Source organism: Paralichthys olivaceus, chromosome 11, assembly GCF_024713975.1.
Source record: "Paralichthys olivaceus isolate ysfri-2021 chromosome 11, ASM2471397v2, whole genome shotgun sequence".
Lineage (NCBI taxonomy): Eukaryota > Metazoa > Chordata > Actinopteri > Pleuronectiformes > Paralichthyidae > Paralichthys > Paralichthys olivaceus.
This window is the reverse complement of record NC_091103.1, coordinates 887,501-906,893: the sequence shown is the minus strand read 5'-3', so window position 1 is coordinate 906,893 and position 19,393 is coordinate 887,501. Positions and strand designations below refer to the sequence as shown.

The 19,393-nt window shown below is 44.8% G+C and overlaps 2 protein-coding genes across 3 annotated transcripts in view; one reads left to right on the top strand and one right to left on the bottom strand.

The window, feature by feature from the left end:
- The first annotated feature begins 5,404 nt into the window (after positions 1–5,404).
- dharma lies at positions 5,405–6,710 on the top strand. The gene is made up of 3 exons (XM_020111277.2): positions 5,405–5,708; positions 5,818–6,044; positions 6,497–6,710. Exons 1-3 carry the CDS (start codon positions 5,405–5,407, stop codon positions 6,563–6,565), a joined length of 600 nt encoding a protein of 199 aa, XP_019966836.1. The 3' UTR covers positions 6,566–6,710.
- Positions 6,711–9,786: 3,076 nt separating this feature from the next.
- The window catches only part of clip3 (CAP-GLY domain containing linker protein 3), an 11,726-nt gene continuing 2,119 nt past the window's right edge, over positions 9,787–19,393 (bottom strand). Inside the window, exons 2-15 of one of the 2 annotated variants that reach the window (XM_069534862.1) lie at positions 18,086–18,486; positions 16,948–17,087; positions 16,141–16,234; positions 15,600–15,761; positions 15,395–15,513; positions 14,767–15,003; positions 13,980–14,030; positions 13,649–13,784; positions 13,250–13,408; positions 12,952–13,083; positions 12,743–12,866; positions 12,459–12,526; positions 11,940–12,012; positions 9,787–11,665 (exon numbers count right to left, since the gene is read on the bottom strand). In XM_069534862.1, coding sequence (XP_069390963.1) covers positions 11,611–11,665; positions 11,940–12,012; positions 12,459–12,526; positions 12,743–12,866; positions 12,952–13,083; positions 13,250–13,408; positions 13,649–13,784; positions 13,980–14,030; positions 14,767–15,003; positions 15,395–15,513; positions 15,600–15,761; positions 16,141–16,234; positions 16,948–17,087; positions 18,086–18,467 — 1,932 coding nt within the window. In that variant the 5' untranslated portion in view covers positions 18,468–18,486 and the 3' untranslated portion in view covers positions 9,787–11,610. The remainder of the gene's footprint in view (positions 11,666–11,939; positions 12,013–12,458; positions 12,527–12,742; positions 12,867–12,951; positions 13,084–13,249; positions 13,409–13,648; positions 13,785–13,979; positions 14,031–14,766; positions 15,004–15,394; positions 15,514–15,599; positions 15,762–16,140; positions 16,235–16,947; positions 17,088–18,085; positions 18,487–19,393) is intronic. The other variant, XM_069534863.1, reaches the window with a different exon arrangement.

Below are 19,393 nucleotides of genomic sequence, written 5' to 3'. Positions count from 1 at the left end.
AGCGTCCCACAATTCTTTGCAGCAGCAATATTTAAAGCAACGCAGCATCACAGTTGCACCCGGGCTGATCCACGTAATATAAAAAACAAACTGTTTTATTCGCTATAGAAAGAAACTTCCTTTCAAACCAGTGGAGTCGCCCTCTGCTGGTCATTACAGAGACTACAGGTTTTAGTCACTTCCACATTGGCTTCACTTTCCGGAACTGGACAACAACAACTTTTACAAGCCGTCAGTGGTCAAAGCTCTTTGTTGGGTCACAGCAGGTGAATCTGTCGCACATCTTTATTTCCTAAGATGGCCGACAGATATCAAACGGCCGCTGACCTTCCTTTGGGTCTTGTTTTCTACGAGAGCAGCAGATTCCTCCTGAGGTGGTTCATGTGATTCTCTCAGCAGCTGATTAACCTCACCAGGGGATCAGTGGCCAAAGAGCTAAATGGACACACTTGTGATGAGGTGCTGGCTTCGCCCCCTCAGTAGCTTAATTCTGGGTGTAAGCAGTTATCGAGCTAAGTAGAAGCGGTTTCTGGATCGGAGAAGCTCTGGAGTCATTGTGGAGCTGCAGCGGATTAGCTGATGGTCGTGTTAATGACAGATGCATCTCTTGGCCTCGGTGAGGACGTTCTTCATGGTTCACTGAGCTAAGACCTCAGACTCAGGAGGGAAGAGTCTATGAGAGCATTAGCAAGCTGCTGCGGAGGAAACTACATATTATTGGCTGAGTTAAACCTCAGAGGGCGGAGCTAAGCAAAGAAAGTCACACAAGGAAAAACAAGTTCCACATTTTCCTCTTTTCACCTTTGGACTCATTGTTTATCAATCGTGAAAATTGTAAATGTCCAGAGGAGAATTAGAATCAGGAGTGAAACCTCCACACTGGTCTGGTTAACAGAGAGTGTGGGATGAAGCATGATGGAGAAAAGTCTTCATCACAGGTTTCTGATGGACTGTGGCTCAGTCTTTTACCAAAGTGGAGGGATCAGATATAAGTCCTGTCAAGATGCCCATTATCCTCCTGGTTCGCCTCCTCACAACACCACAGACCGGATAGAAACTCCCAACACAAAACAGAAAACATCTCATCCAGAGCGTTCCTGCAGAGGCCTTCACTCCACTCGGGTTCCTCAGAGGCAGGGTGAGGGGCTCGGACATCTGGAGTGAAGCTGCTGCTCCTGGAATGAAAGGAACTAACTGAGGTTGTTAAAGCACATGATTAGGAGGAGCTAGAAAACTTCATGGCCCAACTCCAGAGAAGTGACGGCTGAGCTGAAAGAGAAGGGGTCTGACATGGAGGACAGGCCCAGCTGGAGGAAGATCTTCAATGCATTAGGCCCTCAAGGGACAAAGAGGACTAGATAAGTAGGATCTGGATCCTGGAAAACATCGATGAGGTCTGAAGTGCTTTGTTTGACCGTGACCCAAACCCACAGAAGAGGCAGAAAATGGATGTCAGTGAGACCTGAAGCAGAAGAAAACCAGAACGTTGGTCCACCTGGACCCAACAGGCCCTGTGTGTGTGTGTGTGTGTGTGTGTGTGTGTGTGTGAGTGTGTGTGTGTGTGTGTGTGTGTGTGTTTCATTTCGCTCTCACGGTCATAAAATAACAGAGAGCTGATTATTCATAATCGATTAATTTGTTTATTCAAAGACCTTATTTGTTTGTAAATTAAAAAAACTGGAATCATGTCCAGGAAAATGATAAAAATACAAATGATGTGTTACCCAGCACCCAACACACACACACACACACACACACACACACACTCACACACACTCACACTCACTCATACACACACACACACACACACACACACACACACACACACACACACACACACACACTGACCTCACCTTTCCGCCTCAACGCTCAAACAGGCTTTTTGTTCTCCGTTGCCGACCAATGACACAGCCATTGTCCGCCTGTCCTCCAATCACAGCTCCTATTGTGACACAAACCAGCCAATCACAGCACAGTTTGTTCCCCAAACTGACCAATCAGCTCACAGTACCCCGGACCTTCTTTACGCTTCACCCCCCTCTCACACACACACACACACACACACACACACACACACACACACACACACAAAGTCTTCTCCCCTCAATGCTTTTGTTCAAATGTACACGTGTACATGAGCTTTTCTAAAAGCTGTGTGTGTGTGTGTGTGTGTGTGTGTGTGTGTGTGTGTGTGTGTGTGTGTGTGTGTGTGTGTGTGTGTGTGTGTGTGTGTGACCTTTACTGCGACATCACTTCTGACCTTTTTAAGTCCGTGAGCTCGACACACTGAGAAGAGAGATGAAGAGTCTCTGTGGTTGTTTGTGTTGTTCACAGGTGACGTGTCACAGCAGGCGTCACCTCCAAAGTGAAACTGATGCCGAAGCTCGGACGGAGACAAATGGACGTCTCTCGATTGTGCCGTGACAAATGTTCCTGGGTTTTCTGTGTTTGAAATGAAAACTGACGACACACTGGACTTCTCACCGTGTTTAGGAGAAGTGATTCAAATGTTGTGGGTTTGAGTCCCGTCAGAAACGATCTCTTTGAGGAGAAGGCTTTTATGATGTTATAATATGATGTTATAATATAATGTTCTCCTGAAATGTTCTGCAGCTTCTGTATGTGAGAAGAAACACGACAGAGTCAGTCACTCTGGACATTTTCAAAGACGTTTGTCTCGTCAGTGTGAACATCAAGATTCTTTCCTCTCTTCAACACTTCAACCTCCAGGGTTTTGAGCCAAGTTCTCCCACTGATAGAAGCTAACGTTGCTAATGACGGATAACGATGTGCAACAAAACGTTTTGCTGACTCTAGATATCAAACCAAAGCGGGAGACGATGTTGTGTTGAGTCGTCTGAGATGTGCTGACTCTTGTTCTTTGGTTTCGATGTGGAACGTTTCCCTGAGAACAGAACGAAAAGTGAACACTGATTATTTTACACTTTGATAGAAAAGACCAATCAAACGAATCCTCCTCGAGTTGTTTCCATGGAGACTCAGACCGACTCTCAGGCTGTCGACCTCCTGAGTGACTCCGGACCAGTCGAGGGCCGCGACGTGTGAATCCCTTCGGTGTCGGGAAACTATTACAAAATAAAAGAATGATTCATTAATCGTAATTGAGGTTGGAGTTTAAATAATCTGGATATTGATTTGAAATCACAGATAATGAACTTCTGGAGCGACTGAATCTGTTTAACACAGTGACGGGAAATTAATTATAACCCCTCCCCCCCCCCAAACAAAACATGAAAGAGAAGCTGTTTGTTGTTTGATGTTGACTTTGTCCAATCTGGGCGACCGTACGAAACATGGTGGCTCCACAGAGACGAGGAGTATTTAAATATATAGTATGTAAATATAAAGTATTTAGAGATAAATTATTTAAATATAAAGTACTTAAAGCTCCAGTGTGTAAGATTCAGGTGAAAGGAAACTATTGGCAGAAATTTAATGATGAATAATCCTCATGATGTTTTCACTCGTTCATTTCATCTGGATCGTATGAATTGTAGTTTTCTTTACCCCAGAAAAGACCCTTTTTATTTAAATACTTTATATTTAAATACTTTATATTGAAATACTTTATGTTTACATACTTTATATTTACATGGGGGGACCCTCTCTAAGGAGGCCGCCATGTTTTTTACATTAGTCCAGACTGGACAAACTAAACCCCGTGGGTGTTCAGCTGCAACATGACACTTCAACACTAGATGTCACTACATTCTACACACTGGACCTTTAAATATATAGGAATTATTCTAAAGAGCCATTCCAGGTTAAATAAAACAATTTGTTCATTCAGATAAACACGAGTGAAAACGTGACTCTGTCGAAGGAGGAGCCTCCGGATGGAGACGTCACAATAACTGGACGTTAAATCATTTCACAGAAGTTATCGTTTGATATCTCGTTATCAAACGTTCTGTGATGTTTCAATGATCCATCAAAAGGTTTAAAAACCAACTGATGCGTTTGAAGATGAAAACAAACTGAACGTTTACACGTTTAAAGTTTTCTTTCTTCTTTTTAATCGTCTTCAGATCTGTTAACGATCGATCAGATCACAGAGACTTCAGAGAGACGACACCGATTGATCTGCTGACGATCACTTATTGATCTTCTCTCTGAAGTCACTCACCGTCAGCTTAAAGGAAACTAAAGAAACTGTCTCCATGCATTTATATTTAATACTTTCACTCTATTTATTTGCTTTTAATGTCTAATTACACTAAAAGTTAGATTTTTAATTGATAGAAATAAAGACGAATGAAACTGTTATGATTTAATGCATGTGTATTTTATTAGTTTTAAACTGTAAACAAACTGGTGGTTCACATATTGAAAATGATATAAGATCAAATGTGTGAAATGTGAGAAAAGCTCATCGTCACTTTGACACAAACGTTGTTCTCTGGTTTCACTCTGACGATGAGAAATAAAAACAGTTTAATTATAATTTAACATGATCTTATATTTTATCTGCACAATGTTTCTGTTTATCAGAATTCATGATAAAACTTTTACTGAATCACTCTTTTATTTTAAGGTTTTTTCTTCTGTTGAACAGAAACTTCACAAAGTTTTTTTTTAAATTATTTTTCTCCTGTTTTCTGTCTAGTACAGTGATCACAGCCTGGACTGCAGCGACACCTGCCGGCCACTAACACACACTACAGATTATTCTCTGTTGAATTGTGGTTCTAATTGTTTTTGCAGAATCACAAATAAACGAGAAAAAAATTCACAATCTGTTTTTACAATAAAGTAAATTTTAGTGACAGATGACTTTGTACTGTAATCAGTTACTGAAAATAAACCACGTGGTAACTTAATCTATTATATCATAAAAAAGTCTGAACACTTTAAAATCAAACATCTTGTGTGATGTTCGACAAACGAAACACAAACTTGAAATGATTAAAAAGTATTGTTGATCATTGTTTTAGAACAGTGATATTTCAGGAGAGTACTCAAAGAGTAATCATTTAATGTAAAGTAATCCATTACAATTTGATTTATATCTATTAAACCGTTTTTCAGCTGCAGGACTAAAGTGACTTATCTTTTCTAATGTGACTGTATAAACCTGACTCCATGTAATCTATCACTACACAACTCTGTTGGTAGTGATAGATCTGGATGGCTGTGGAAAGAAGATTCTGAATTTATCTTTTAATTGAACCTTTCATTAAAAACGGGTCAAACAGGATGTTTGAAGTTTGACTTGAACTTTTGTCTGTTGTGAACTTGTTGAAGTTCAAAGAGGTCAGAGGTCAAATCAAAGCCTGTGAAGCTGCGGCTCGTTTGCATATGAACGAGCCGTCAGGTGTGTGATGGAGCATCACACTTTATAGGTGGGCCCCTGAGGGCCCCAACACTCAGCTCACCTGGAACCATGGAGGGAAGCACAGTGTCTGACTTCAGCATCGAGCGCATCCTGTCCCCGCAGCTCGGACACAAACCTCCGGTCAAGGACTTCTCTCCTGACCGGTACCTCCAGGGCATCGCGGCCGGTGGATTCTGTCCGGGCTCCGGGAACCTGCGGCCTCCCGCCCCGGTCCCGGTCCCGGTCCCGGCCCCAGGCTGCCTGCAGTTCGGGGGGATGAGCTTCGGGGAAACGTTTTATTACGGAGCCGGATTCAGCAGATTCTATCCAGAGTCCGGAGTGTTGGTTCACTTCAGCAGCAGAGAGTCCGGAGGTGAGAAGCTTGTTCCCAGTCTGTGATCAAACTTTAGAACTGGACCTGAACTTACTTCGCTCGGTCTCTTGAAATAATTCTTAATTCTTCTTCTCATCTTTTATTACAGTGGATGCTCAGCCGTTGCCTGGTTACCACGGGCACCCTCACTCCAGCGTGCCCGCGCAGCCGCAGCCGCCGCAGCCGCCGCCGCGCCAGAAGGCCCGGATGAGGACGGTGTTCACCGATACTCAGACCAAACACCTGGAGGCGCTGTTCGAGATCACCGACTACCCGGCGGTGGAGGCGCGGGCCGAGGTGGCGAGGAGCACGGGGCTGAGCGAGGAGACGATCCGGGTGAGTGTCACTCGTTCATGTGGAGGAGCGTGAAGGCCGCGTGCAAAGGGCCCAGGCTTCATTTCACACATGGAGGTTTTTTACAGAAAACTCAAACTGTTGAAACTTTTTAAAAACTCATTATCTGTAAAATTCAACCTTAAAAACTTCCAAATCAAGACGCAGCAAAACTTTCTGTTTCTGGTCAAAGCTGATTCTTTTACTTTTAAATCATTTTTCTAACTTATGACTCGAACGTGGATTTTAAAGATGAAGCACTGAGAACTGATCCAAATCCAAATTTAAAAGTGGTTTCACAACATCAGATCTGTTCGTTCAACTGAGAACATTTATTAACTAAAGGAAAAAAGAAAAGTCATGTGGGCGTCAGATGTGATTTCATGAAACATGGTTTGTTTTGCTGCTTCATGTTGAACTTTAGAGAAACTGAAACTCTTCTCTCCTGTTTCCAGGTTTGGTTCAAGAACCGAAGGGCTCGAAGGAAGAGGCAGCGCAGCGGGTCAAAGGTCAGATCCCCTTAACCCTGCATCAAGGCCGAGAGGAAGCTCTTCACCTCCTACCACTGAACCCAGAGGTCAAGCTCCACCTGCACCAACCCCCTGCAGGGGGCGCTGTCCTCATGTCCCCAGAGGTCACAGGTCAGCTGACCGCCTCCTGCTCATTCAGAGGCTCCAGCAGGAGAAGTTTCTGGATTATTCTGTTAAAACCATAAAGTGGTTGAGACCAAGCTGCTCTGACTGAACTGATGGTCAGTAAACACATCTTTATTGTGATGATGCATTCAGGTGCTGCTTGGAAAATCAGACCTAAAACCCTGCGGACATTTGCAGACGACAGCGATTAATAGTTTTCTAGTTTGAACTTATTTTGTATTTTAATGTAATTTATTGAAATCAGTGTTTTGAAGATATCGTGTGTTTTGGACACGAGCTCCGTTGATGAACTTGAGTTGTTGGTTGTAATTTAGAGTTAACGACATTGATTCAGTGCTGAGTCTGTTTCTAATTCTTATTTATTCACTTTATTAGATGTATTATGAACTTCATGTGGAATCACTGTGTGTGATCTAAGATTTGACCACTAGGTGTCAGTATTAAAGATTCTAAAGCTTGATGACAGTGATCGTGTGTTTATCTACTGAATATCATTCTGAGGTGCTTTTATTTTGAATTTAGTTTGGTGCCTGTTTGTATTAATTCACAATATCAGACAAACTTTTTCTAACAGAACTTTTCTACCAGATTATGTTGGAATCCTCGTCCACAATTTATTTCAAAGTAGAAAAACTGTAAACTAAATATGGACGACCAGGCTTCATGATCATAAACGTGAAATAATAAATCCAAATACATTTCTTATTTAAATCCATTAAAAAAGCCGTGAGATGTTTTCTGTGAGTAAAGGCACCGGACAGCCGAGGTAGAAAACCAACATCAAATTCTTTATTATATTCATACAGTTGTCACTGTTGTTATTAGAAGCATTTTCATGCCGATGAGAAGATTCACGTCGAAAAACCCAGAAAATACTGACAGAGAGAGAGAGAGAGGGGGAGAGAGAGCATGCAGTGAGTGGTGTTAGGATGAGGACGTCCGATGCTCGTTCTCTCCTGTTTCTTTAACGTCCGTCAGCTCCACATACTTTTAAAACAGGAGTGACTCACACACACACTCTCTCACACACACACACAAACAAAACCGGAGAACAGAAAGTACACTTAGTGAAGTTATCAAAAAATAGGCTATATACTGTTTATTGATAAGATGATAAAACAACCAGTTACTGAGTTAGTTACTATGAGAAGGAGTTTAACGTTTTATTCTCACACACGTACACCCATTGATTATAGAGGATTCAAACGACCACTGGTTCTGAGGGTTTTAGCTCGTTGGCTACAAATAAGAATGACTTCACGTGTTTGCTTCGTTTCAGACAAACAACACGGCTTCAGTCTCACATCCTTCTCAAGAACGCCGACTAAATAACAACGACCGATTCTCGCTGATCTTCTTACACACAGACAGGAAGTGAAGGTTTCCTGGACACAATGAAAAGAGCTAGCAAAGAGCTAGAACAGGCAAAACCACGATCGTCCGTTGAAAAGAAACAAATGAAGAGAAAACATAAGGAACGTTTACGTAATATTTCATCTGTAGTAAGTTGAATAATCAGTGACTCACTAGTGACACTTAGTGGCCAAACCAGAGAAAGCTCCATATTTACACAGTAAGAATGACTGTACTGTACGTTTACTGTACAAAGACAAACCAGCACTGTGGCCCACTAACGCTCAGCACGACGGAGTCAGCAGACCCTCGCTCTGTGGAGCTTCGGCATCGAACAACGAGCTGCAGTGATAATTATTCACAGACGTAAACCACAACACGTGGGTTCACTTCAGTTCACCTGGCTCAGGGTGGGATGGCAGATGAAAGTAGCTCGAACACAGGAAGGAACATCTCCCCGTCATCTGAATATTGTGTTGATGGGAGGATTCTCTCATCTTTTAAAAACAGAACTTCCAGGACTTGATTCACGACTGACTGATTTATTGGCTTGTTAACCGTAGGTCCTAAAATCACACCGAGCTTTCAACGTCAAATGCTAAAATCACCTGTGTCTCTTATGCTCAAACTGTGCACTTGCACTCCGATTCTCTGCGCTCCAGCTCAGGTTTACTGCACAGAAGAGTCCGAGCGCAGAGAGAAAATCCGAGAGCAGACGTTTAACATGTGCACAGAAGCACACGGCTTGAGCACAAGCAGGAACTATTTGAGTGCTAGCGCAGGGTTTTGAGTAGAAGCATTAGAAATATCTGAATGTGAAATCAATAAGTTCTGCTCTGGAGTAAAGAGGAGGAAATCCCCACATGTCGGCAGCTTCACCTCTTTTCTCATGAGAGATAGAATTTGTCGGGACATCACACAATAATGCATTTTGGTAAATTGTTTAGTTTTAGCAACTGGATTAAAATTTGTCTCCAGGACAGATTGTAGTTGTCCGGACGTCTTAAGGACATTTATGAATTAAAGAAAGCTGCAGCCGGACGACTTTCAGAGCTGAGCTAAATACTGCAGCTGGTCTAAACTAAGTCGTTATCGTTGGTAGAATTTTGAGGCACAAACAGAACAGTTGCAGGAGCCAGTGTTTCCTCCGGAGCACAGACACCAACTGAGAAACGTTATTCAGTCTGAGCGACTTCACACTCGAAAAGTCAACAGGACAAGTTTTGAGAATGTTGTTTGAAAAAGCTGCAGCGAATCTAATCCAACAGTTGAACAAATATATTTCCATCTGTTATGTTTGTTCGCTCCATATTTCCAATAGAAAATAATCCTGACGGCTGTTGAGTCTTTGAATCGACCGGTCGCTGCGGCGCTAACACGCCTCCACACGTCGTTCGTTTTGGTTTCTGCTTATTTCTTCCGCCTCAAAGCGACTGAATGTTTTTTTTGCGTCTTGCTCTCGACAACCTCGGCCGTCAGAGCGTGAGCGTCGCTCTGTGTTCGTGTGCTTGCAGAGTGTAAAGAGACAACACAGGAACCAGGTACATATTATTACATATTGCTGTTTACAGAGAGAGAGTTTAACATGAAGCACACGTAGGTTCAGGTTAACTTGTGTTTGTGTTTCGTCTCGTCGCGGATGCTCACGTTCACAACAAGTACAGAAGTCTGATTTGAATGGAGAGAGAGGGATGAGAGGAGAGGAGGGAAAGAGAGAAAAACCTTTGAGAGATTCAAATTTCTGTGGTAGGAAATTAAAAACATGGAGGTCAAGAAGAAGAGCGTTTGACGAGGGGACGGAGACGTACGGATGATTATCGTCCACAAAGATTTAACTCCAACGCCATTAAAAGTTGTTGTAAAACATTTTAAATTTAAAAATAAATTTGTTTTCAGATGCAAACGACGACAAAACAAACGTTGATATTTCACTTCACAGAGCTGGAAACGTTTTGGGTCTGTTAGCAGTTTTGGTTAATGACAGATTATAATCGCAGCTCTTTGTACGATTTCTATCATACACTATATTTTCACTCTGACTCGATGGACTAATATTTTCACTATATGATTAAAGTTTCATCTATTTCATCTATCAAAGTCTAAAAGTGAGTCTGAGCTCAGCGGTTTCCTCTGTGTTGAAATCTGTAAAGTGCAACGACCACAACTTAAAGCTGCACTTTGTATTAAACATGTGACGTCACATCAAATCTATGGTACAATGACGTCATCCGCTTCACTCATGTATGAGATATTTCATAGAGCTCGAGAAACCACATCTGAAATTAGGACTGTTACATGTGAAAGATAAAAAAATAAGACCGACCGATAAATATTAAGTCAGTCGCTGATAAACCCTGTTTTCACTTTGACGTCTGCGTTTAAAGCACGAGGATGATTTCACTTCTCACACTTTGTGGTTCCGTGTGTAACTATGGTTCTCTGAGAGGAGAAACCATCTGGTGGAGGCGTTAGAGCTAGAGGCGGCGCCCTCATTCTCGTTAAATCATTGCTAAACAGAGCGAACTTCTTACAGAGCAACAATCTGCCAATTAGTCCAAACAGCAATAAAACAATCTCTGTGCCCAGAGTGTTTCGTCTCAGCATTCGTTTTAATCTCCGTCCATACTAACACGCCTCAGAACGCATATCACATGACCACTGACGTGCACGGGCATGCGTGTGCCATGTACGGCATGTAAATAGTATCATAGTCAAACACAGAACAGCAGCTGTTAACAAAGACAACAGGGTCAGTAACACGGGTGCAGCAGCGTTTACACAATGATCAGTTTTAGCATCTCTAAGACTCCGGAGCCGCGTGGACGTCAGACAAATGTGTCGCAGAGCTTTTTAAACTGAATGTACTCGTGTGGACGAAGCCTTGTTCTCAGACGAGTGGCAACGAAGCAGAAACCAAATCAAAAAACCACTCAACACTGAACAGCATCCAAACATTTGGAGCTAAGCAGAATCAAGCTCAGGTATCGGTGTGTTTGGAAACTTTGAAATGATTTCATTTAATGTGCGTTGCAGTGCCAAGTTCTGCAGGCCTCCGAGTCTAAGTTGTGTATCAGCTCTTCAGGACCCGACAAATACGCAAACTGCAATATTTGAGTCCAAGTGTCAGCGTTATTATTATTGTCGTTATTTCCAAGTTTTGATTTCCAAGTTTGTGATAAATTCATCTGGCACTCGATTCAAAATTTGGCAAAAATGAAACATTTAGCAGCAGAAACTGATGTTGAGCTAACAGCAGTTTTCTGCCCTGAATTTAGGAACATGCAGAAAATACCAAACTGGACGACGACGTGAAAAAGGATAAAAGATTGATTTCGGGGGAATTGCTTAGCAGAGCGGTTTCAGTTTGGTTACAGGAACGTTTGATAAGATACAAGGCACTATAGATGTTGCTATAGAACGGCTAAATTAGAAGGGCTGAGAGTCAGAGAGAAGAGGGGGGGGGTTTCAGTGTGAGCGTGACTGACGACTGCGAGGAGACTCCGAGAGGACGGCGAGACATAAAGATGGAGAGAGGAGACAGCGGAGGGAGAGGGGCGTGGTTAGGACTGCATCTCAGCACGCAGCATCCACGGAAACCAGCAGCAGAACAGCAACCTGCAGGAGGAGGAAGAGGAGGGAGGAAGAGGAGGAGGAGCGAAGGAAAGAGGAGGAGGAAGAGGAACGAAGGAAGAGGAGGAGCGACGCAAAGAAGAGAGAGGAAGAGGGGTTGAGGAGGACAAGGAAAAAGAAGAGAAGAAGAAGAAGAGTATAGAGATGTTAGTAAAGCATGAAGTCAGAGTTGATTCCCCTGGTAACACGTTAAATCTATTGTTGTCGTCTCGACACAGCGTCTTTAACAGTCGTCCTGTCCCTCAGTCTGGACACTTACCTGGATATGGAGCTCTCAGAGGTCAGATCTTTAGGAGAACGCATCGTGTTGAAGTTACGCTTCGGCTGCGACACTGCAGGACACAAACAGACAGAGACAGAGAGAGACAGACACACAGACAGAGACACAGACAGACACAGAGACAGAGACACAGAGACACAGACAGAGACAGACAGAGACACACAGACAGACAGACACACAGACAGACAGACACAGACAGACACAGACAGACACAGACACACAGACACACAGACACACAGACAGAGACACAGACAGAGAGACAGACAGACACACAGACACACAGACAGAGACAGACAGACAGACACACAGACACACAGACAGAGACAGACAGACAGACACACAGACACACAGACAGAGACACAGACAGACACAGACAGACACACAGACACACAGACAGAGACAGTGTGTTAATGACTTGCTGTCACGTGACTGATAAGGAAGAGAACGTCATCGAAGAGTCAAAACGGCCTCAGAGTCTAAATGACGACAGATACTCACTGGTGACCTGATGAACTTTCTTCACCATGGAGTTGTCGCTGTGTGAGCCGTCTTTAGGACCGCCCATTCTGACAAAACAGCAACACGTGACATGTGACATCACAGTGACCTTTGACCTTTGAACGCCTCAATCATCATTTCATTCTCGAGCCCAAATGGACGACTGAAATAAATCCGCTCACAGTTTGTGGGACGGACGAACAAACTGAAAACATGACGCGTTTCGTTACGGCTGTCGTTAATTTAAAAAACGTGTCGTCCTGGAACTTTGCACACCACCTTACCTCTGGACACGGGAGGGCGGAGCAAACACGCCATATTTGGGCAGGCAGCTGAAGTAACGGACTCCAAACACCGAGCCGTCGTGTTTTCCTGTCGGCTGATCCAACTCCACACCGAACCAGTAACCTGCAGGAACACGAGCAGCTCATCAGCGTTCCACGTTACCTCGGTAACAAGCCTACGAAGAGTAGAACAGAAAACCTGCACGGACCTGGAGCAAAGTCCGTTTTGCCGTAGAAGCGGACGATGCCGTGTTTCTGTCCGGCCACCAGAACCTGATCCCCAACTTCCACGTTCATGCCCTCCGGATCCAGACTGGCGACTGAAGACTTCTTCCTCTGGGCTGCGAACGCCCCGAAAACACAACCATGATACTTAAAACTACAACATATACAAGTATTAATATTCCTAGAATGGAGAAAAGTACTTCAAGGATTCTGAGAGAAAAGTAAATAACAGCAGAGACACATGACACATGTCCCGCCCCTCTAAATATTAGACTACATTACCTTTCGCTCTCTCCTTTTCCTTCTTCTCTTTCTCCTTCTTGGTCTTCCCAGCGAGGCGGGAGGCCAGGTCCATGCGGGGGGTCCGGGGGGTGGAGGTGACGGAGGAAGGCGTGTGGTCCACCGCAGCCTTGGAAATCTTTGACACCGGCGCAAAAATCCCTGCGACACAGAAGAGACGGAGACACAGGTCATCATGTGAGCTGCTTCTGTCTGGGTGAATGGTGACTCTGGTGGGACTCGAACCCACAACCCTAGAATCACTTCCCCAGTGCTGGTGCTGGAGTGGTTGATGTTCACCATGTTCCTCTTTAGTCCTCGCTGCTCTCCTTCACCTTTATGATCCCACCTTCGTCGAACGAAGGTGAATTAGCTCGAAGGCACTGTGGCAGCTGCTGTTACCTAGTTTAGGAGGGCAGATGAAGTAGCGGACGCCGCCCACGCTGCCGTCGTTCTTTCCCTCGGGCTCGTCCAGCTCCACGCCGACCCACTGGCCGCTGGCAAACTCGGTCGTACCACAAAACCTCAGAGTTCCGGTCTGCGAGAGACGAAGAGACAGAGACGTGAGGTTGGAAGTGAACCCTGAGATCCTGCAGCTGGTTAGGTTGCATGGAGGCAGAAAATCCGTGTTGAAGGGGAGAGGGAGGACACGTCCAGTGAACATTTAGTTTGTGACGGGGGGGAAACATGTGGTCAGTCAGTTAGTCTACGGTCCAGTCAGAGCCGAACCAACCTGTCTGACGTCTGCAGCCGGGACGTCGTCTCTGCTCTGGTCTCTCTGGAGCTACACAGTAAGAACACACTGTTCAGAGCTCACAGGAGTCAATCTGTCCCGCAGCCTCAGACATCACAGCTCAACTCCCGCTGACGGACGTAACACACGTGCACTGGGCATGCACGTGCTGGTGTGCACATTAAACATGTAAACAGTTGAATCATTGTGAAATACAGAACTGATCCGGGACAGAAACACTCTCCATGTTTTACTCTGGAGGCTGATGATGGTGGATTTCTTCATGGAGGTCATGTGACAGGACCAAGGTTAGCTTAAACTCAGCCCTGGGGTTTTCAAACTAAAACTCAGCCCTGGGGTTTTCAGACTAAAACTCAGCCCTGGGGTTTTCAAACTAAAACTCAGCCCTGGGGTTTTCAAACTAAAACTCAGCCCTGGGGTTTTCAAACTAAAACTCAGCCCTGGGGTTTTCAGACTAAAGCTCAGAGTTGTGGATTGAGGTGTTCATGTCTGGAGGTGGACACGAACCCTTGTTCTGTTTCAGCACATTCCAAATCCCTGCAGCCCCCACACCTGAACTGCTGTGTCAATGGTACTGCTCATATTAAATGATGTTCTATTTGTTTTAATTGCATTTGAGTCATCATTCAGGATTATTCAGGATTTACATTCACATTTAACGACATCTGTTGGTTCCTGTCATTTCAGTTTGGTCCATCTTTCTGTCCTGAGACTGAAACTGAGCGTTGAGTGTGTCTGACTCTTAAAAACCACTGATGCCTCTGACCTTCATGTCCTCCAGCACCACGCGCTCCCCCAGCTTCAGCCCCAGTGACGACAGCATCAGGTTTCCCGGGATGTTGTCGTAGTTGGGGAGCGTGGCTCTGGGCAGGTTGCAGCTCAGGGGGACGGCGTCCAGCAGCAGCTGCCTCAGCTCCTTGGCCACCATGGCAGCCTCAGCCTTGTCCAGACTCATGTCCATCGGGTCGGGCACCACCTCTGCTGGAACCTGGCCCTTATCATTCTGCAGGGACACGAGAAGGAGGGGACGCTTTCTTTAGCCAGGTTAAAGAATCAATCTGTACGTGCACAGAAACAGGTTTGTTGGAAAGTCTGGAGCAAAAATGCAAAAACAAAGATTGTTCCTGAAAAACATTTCCACTTCGATCTGCACAGTTGAGCCATTAAATCACGTTAAACCTCATTTATCTTTTCACATGATTCAGGCAGGACTCAGATGTCGAAGCTCCAACAAGGAGCTTTTTCATTTGTTTTGGAAGCAGAGAAAAAAGGACACATGCAGTGAGTTCAGGTGAAAACACTGAGACACTGAGTTCTCTGTAGTTTTTACTACGATGATGTAACATGAAGGACAAACAGCGATGATTGAAATGAAACAAAGCGAGTGTTGTTACCCGGACAGTCGGGTTGGCTCCGTGCTCCAGCAGACATTTGACGGCACCCAGACAGAGGTTGGAGGCAGCGATGTGGAGAGCTGTCCCGTAGTGGAAATCACTGCACGTCGAGTTCATCACTGTGGAGGGAGGACACTTTAATATTACTACTGTGTGTGTGTGTGTGTGTGTGTGTGTTTAAGTGTGTGTGTGTGTGTGTGTGTACCTCTGGGTTTGGCAGATTTGAGCAGGACTCGGATCAGTTCTGGGACGTCGAAGTAAGCGGCGTAGTGCAGCGCGTTCATGTTGGTCCAGCGACTCCTCAGACTCACGTCGGCGCCCAAAGAGATCAGCTGACTGGTGAGACGCAGCGCTGCCGCCGGGTCGCCTGCACACACAACGAGGGATGATGAAACCCAGAGGAGCGCCGGCGTTTGTTCCAGAGCCTCCGGACCCTGACTGTCCCCTCTGGTTTTCAGCCGGGCCGAGGATCAGAGGTGTGGTGCCGACTGTTTCTTAGTTATTAAAAATGAGATTGTATTAAAATGTCACATATAAGTATACGTAGGTCGTTTTTTAAAACCTCAGTAAATCTGCTACAAGAGGCGATTGAATCCTTTCCCATCACCAGTAGAGGAGTTTGTCTTCCTGGTTCTAGTCTCATGCGTCATGTTCAGTGACACTGAGTTTACATCCATGTTCCTACCTTTGTGTTCTTTCCACTTTGAAACAGAAAAGACCAAAATAATCTCAATCAAAAATCTCACCAACTCCATGTGCTCCGGCCTTACAGCTGTAGTGGAGCAGCGTCATGTCAGTCAAACCGTCGCGGTCGTTCACATGACAACCACGCTTCAGGATCTGAGACCAAAGAAGAAAACATGTGGCGACACGGTTTCAACACGTGTAGATAACACTTCCTGTCCATCTTTAGATATTAGCTCCCATTTGCTGACGTGACACTGACATGAACGTGACGCTTGTTTCAGAAATATAAAAATACTAAACGAGCAATGATGTTTCTGAGTTTAAAGTTTAAATGGCAGCGAAACACGAGGACGTTTAATGTCAACAACTTGTTCTCTGCTCGTAGTTCAGTCTGAGTCACTTCAATATTTACTTCCTGCAGCTGAGTCATGATAGAGTCTCATTCCCTTTCCACCCCCTCCCCCCCTCCCCCGCTCTCCCTCTGTCCCTCTGCACCACTTTCTCTGCTCACATCCATGCAGCCATTTTAACTGGGTCATTATCACAATGTCAATAACTGTATATAAACACCATCACTGACTGTATATAAAGACACTGACTGTATATAAAGACACTGACTGTATTTAAAGACACTGACTGTATATAAAGACACTGACTGTATATAAAGACACTGACTGTATATAAAGACACTGACTGTATATAAAGACACTGACTGTATATAAAGGTGATCACTATATATATATATATAAATGTATATATATATATATATATATATAAACACTCCGAGCAGGAACAGTTGATACCAACACACAAAGAATCACAACTAGTTGAAGACTCTACTGGACGAGGTATTTGTGAAATCCAACCTCGTTGCCGATGATGTCGATCTTGTGCTGAACTTGAGGAACCCACTGACGCACGATGGCGAACAGCTCTGGGATGGAGGTCTGAGGATCCATGAGGATCTCATAACAGGCTGGGTCGTTCGGGTCGAAGAAGGTGAAGGCTGGAGACGGAGGAACGAAGGTTACGTCAGAGGAAACCATGAAGAGAAAGAGAAACTGAACAGAAAAAAGCACTGGAGTAAAAGAGGTGTGTCAGCATCATCGAATCAGAAGTAACCTGTGAGTGCAGCAGTCTCTCTTCCTGTCTGCTCTGCAGTCTGAGTCACATCTCATTTCTCTCTGTAACTGAAATCAGCTCCACGGTCAGCAGCTCAGGACTCCTTCAGTCTCTGAGCTCCGAGTGATCCAAACAAAACGAGTCCTATCTGTCACCAGTGTGGGTTCAACCGGCGAGACAGAGCTCAGACTTCAGAGGGAGTGGAGCCGCTGCTCCCTCATGTTGAAAGAACTTTGTTAAAATGTTGTTAATTATATTGTACCTGAGCTTAAAGCTTTAAATTATTTAATATAACTGTAATATTATTAAATAAATGAGCTCGTAGTGCCACAGTTGGACAAGAGAGAAAGGTTCATGTCAGACTGGTGAGCTGGAACACTCTGTATGCAACACACACACACACACACACACACACACACACACAGTGTATAATGGAGTTGAGTTTGTGTGATGAATACCAATGAGCCGTCGACCACACAGTCGATCTTTAAAGATCTTTCAGGGTTTTACAAACCGACTGTTACTGTCTGTAGTTCATCATTTTAACATTTATTAACCTCCACCACGTGTGTGTGTGTGTGTGTGTGTGTGTGTGTGTGTGTGTGTGTTTGAAGCTGTGTGGAATCCTAATGAGGCTGCGTCATGTGATATAAACAGGAAGTAGATTATCTCCTGCTCCTCCTGTATTCACTACCGAGTGTCAGTAACTGTAGCAGCCGCGCTGCGTTTTAAAGGTGTCGGATGAGTCTCACTGTCTTCTTGTTTTGTAGGGATAAGGGGAGGAGCCTGCAGGGCCCTCTGTCTGTTATTTGTCTCTTGATCATGTTTGAGGACATGTGTCTTCGTGAGGTGGAATGACAGCGTGTGTTTGAGGTGGCGTACTGTAGTCTGTGGGCAGCGGTGCCTGTGCGGAGGAGTGCACCATGGCTCGGCGGCGTGGCTCGTGAACTGGACTCTGGTACTCGGACACCGACAGCGGCTCGGGCTCTTGCTCGGCCTCCTGCTCCTGACTGGCCGGTGGATCCTCCTCTTGCTCCCTCTCCTCTCTTTGCTCCTGCTCCTCCTCCTGCTCGTCGCCCTCATCATCGTCCACCTCTGCACGCTCCCCCTCCTGCTCATATTCCTCCTCCCCATCTTCCTCCTCTTCTTCCTCCTCCTCTTCGGTAAGAGCTTCCTCCTCCTCTTTCTGGAACCTTCCCTCCTCCTGCTCCTCCCGATCGTGTCTCTCCTTCTCCTGCACCTCCAGGTTCTCCTCTTTAGTCATGATGACGCTGCAGCTGGGCCTGGCCGAGAGGAAGCAGACAGTTTTATAAAACAGCAAACAATGCTTCAATAACACATTTATGCTGAAGATAAACCAGGTATGATGAACTCAAAGTTCTCGGTGCTCCTCCTTGTTTTCTGTATCACCACACGAGCGCTATGTTTAGCTGTGTGTGTGTGTGTGTGTGTGTGTGTGTGTGTGTGAGAGAGAGAGAGGGAGAAAATGAAGCCACTGCATCATACTGATAACGCCAGTGGCTAGAAGGAGCTAATGCTAACGCTCCCTGTCCATCATTAGCTGCTGATGGGTCCGACTGGATTAAATCTACTTTCCACTTTAGCAAATGGACAAGACGCTGAAATCCATCCAGCAGCCGCTCCCTCCACCACAAACCATCCATCCTGTGCTGCCAGATGGAAGGAAGGAAGGAGGGAAGAGTGGAAGGAAGGAAGGAAGGAAGGAAATACACAGATTCCTTCAGATCTGCTGCTGCTGTCGTCAGCAGGTTTTAAACAGACAGAGAATCAGTGAATCACCGTGGATCAAACCACAGATCCACTAAGTACTCGCCGCATTGATTTCTGGAATGTTTCTCATTTCAATCATCTCTACAAATGAACACATCAGTCACTCCCCACACCTGTAATCCTGAACACAGGCCTGTGTATAATGACAAATAATGGACTGGTTAAATTCAATCACATGTTCTAATCCCACTATCGACAAAAGTTTAAACTTCGCTGACTTTTCATTGTGTATTTCAACAAATTTAAAACGTTGAAGTTCATTTACATTGAAGATCTTTTTGTTTGAACCTAAATTTAACCTTAAAATGTAATGATTTACGTTTTGTCCCCATTAGGAAGGACTATGTGAAGGCCTTATGAGGTGTAACACACACACACACACACACACACACACGTCAG

Excerpts from the sequence above, each read along its gene's own strand:
- dharma (XM_020111277.2), top strand. The coding sequence starts at position 5,405 with ATGGAGGGAAGCACAGTGTCTGACTTCAGCATCGAGCGCATCCTGTCC. Across the intron at positions 5,709-5,817 it reads CAGCAGCAGAGAGTCCGGAG|TGGATGCTCAGCCGTTGCCT; the intron begins GTGAGAAGCTTG and ends CTTTTATTACAG. Across the intron at positions 6,045-6,496 it reads TGAGCGAGGAGACGATCCGG|GTTTGGTTCAAGAACCGAAG; the intron begins GTGAGTGTCACT and ends TCCTGTTTCCAG.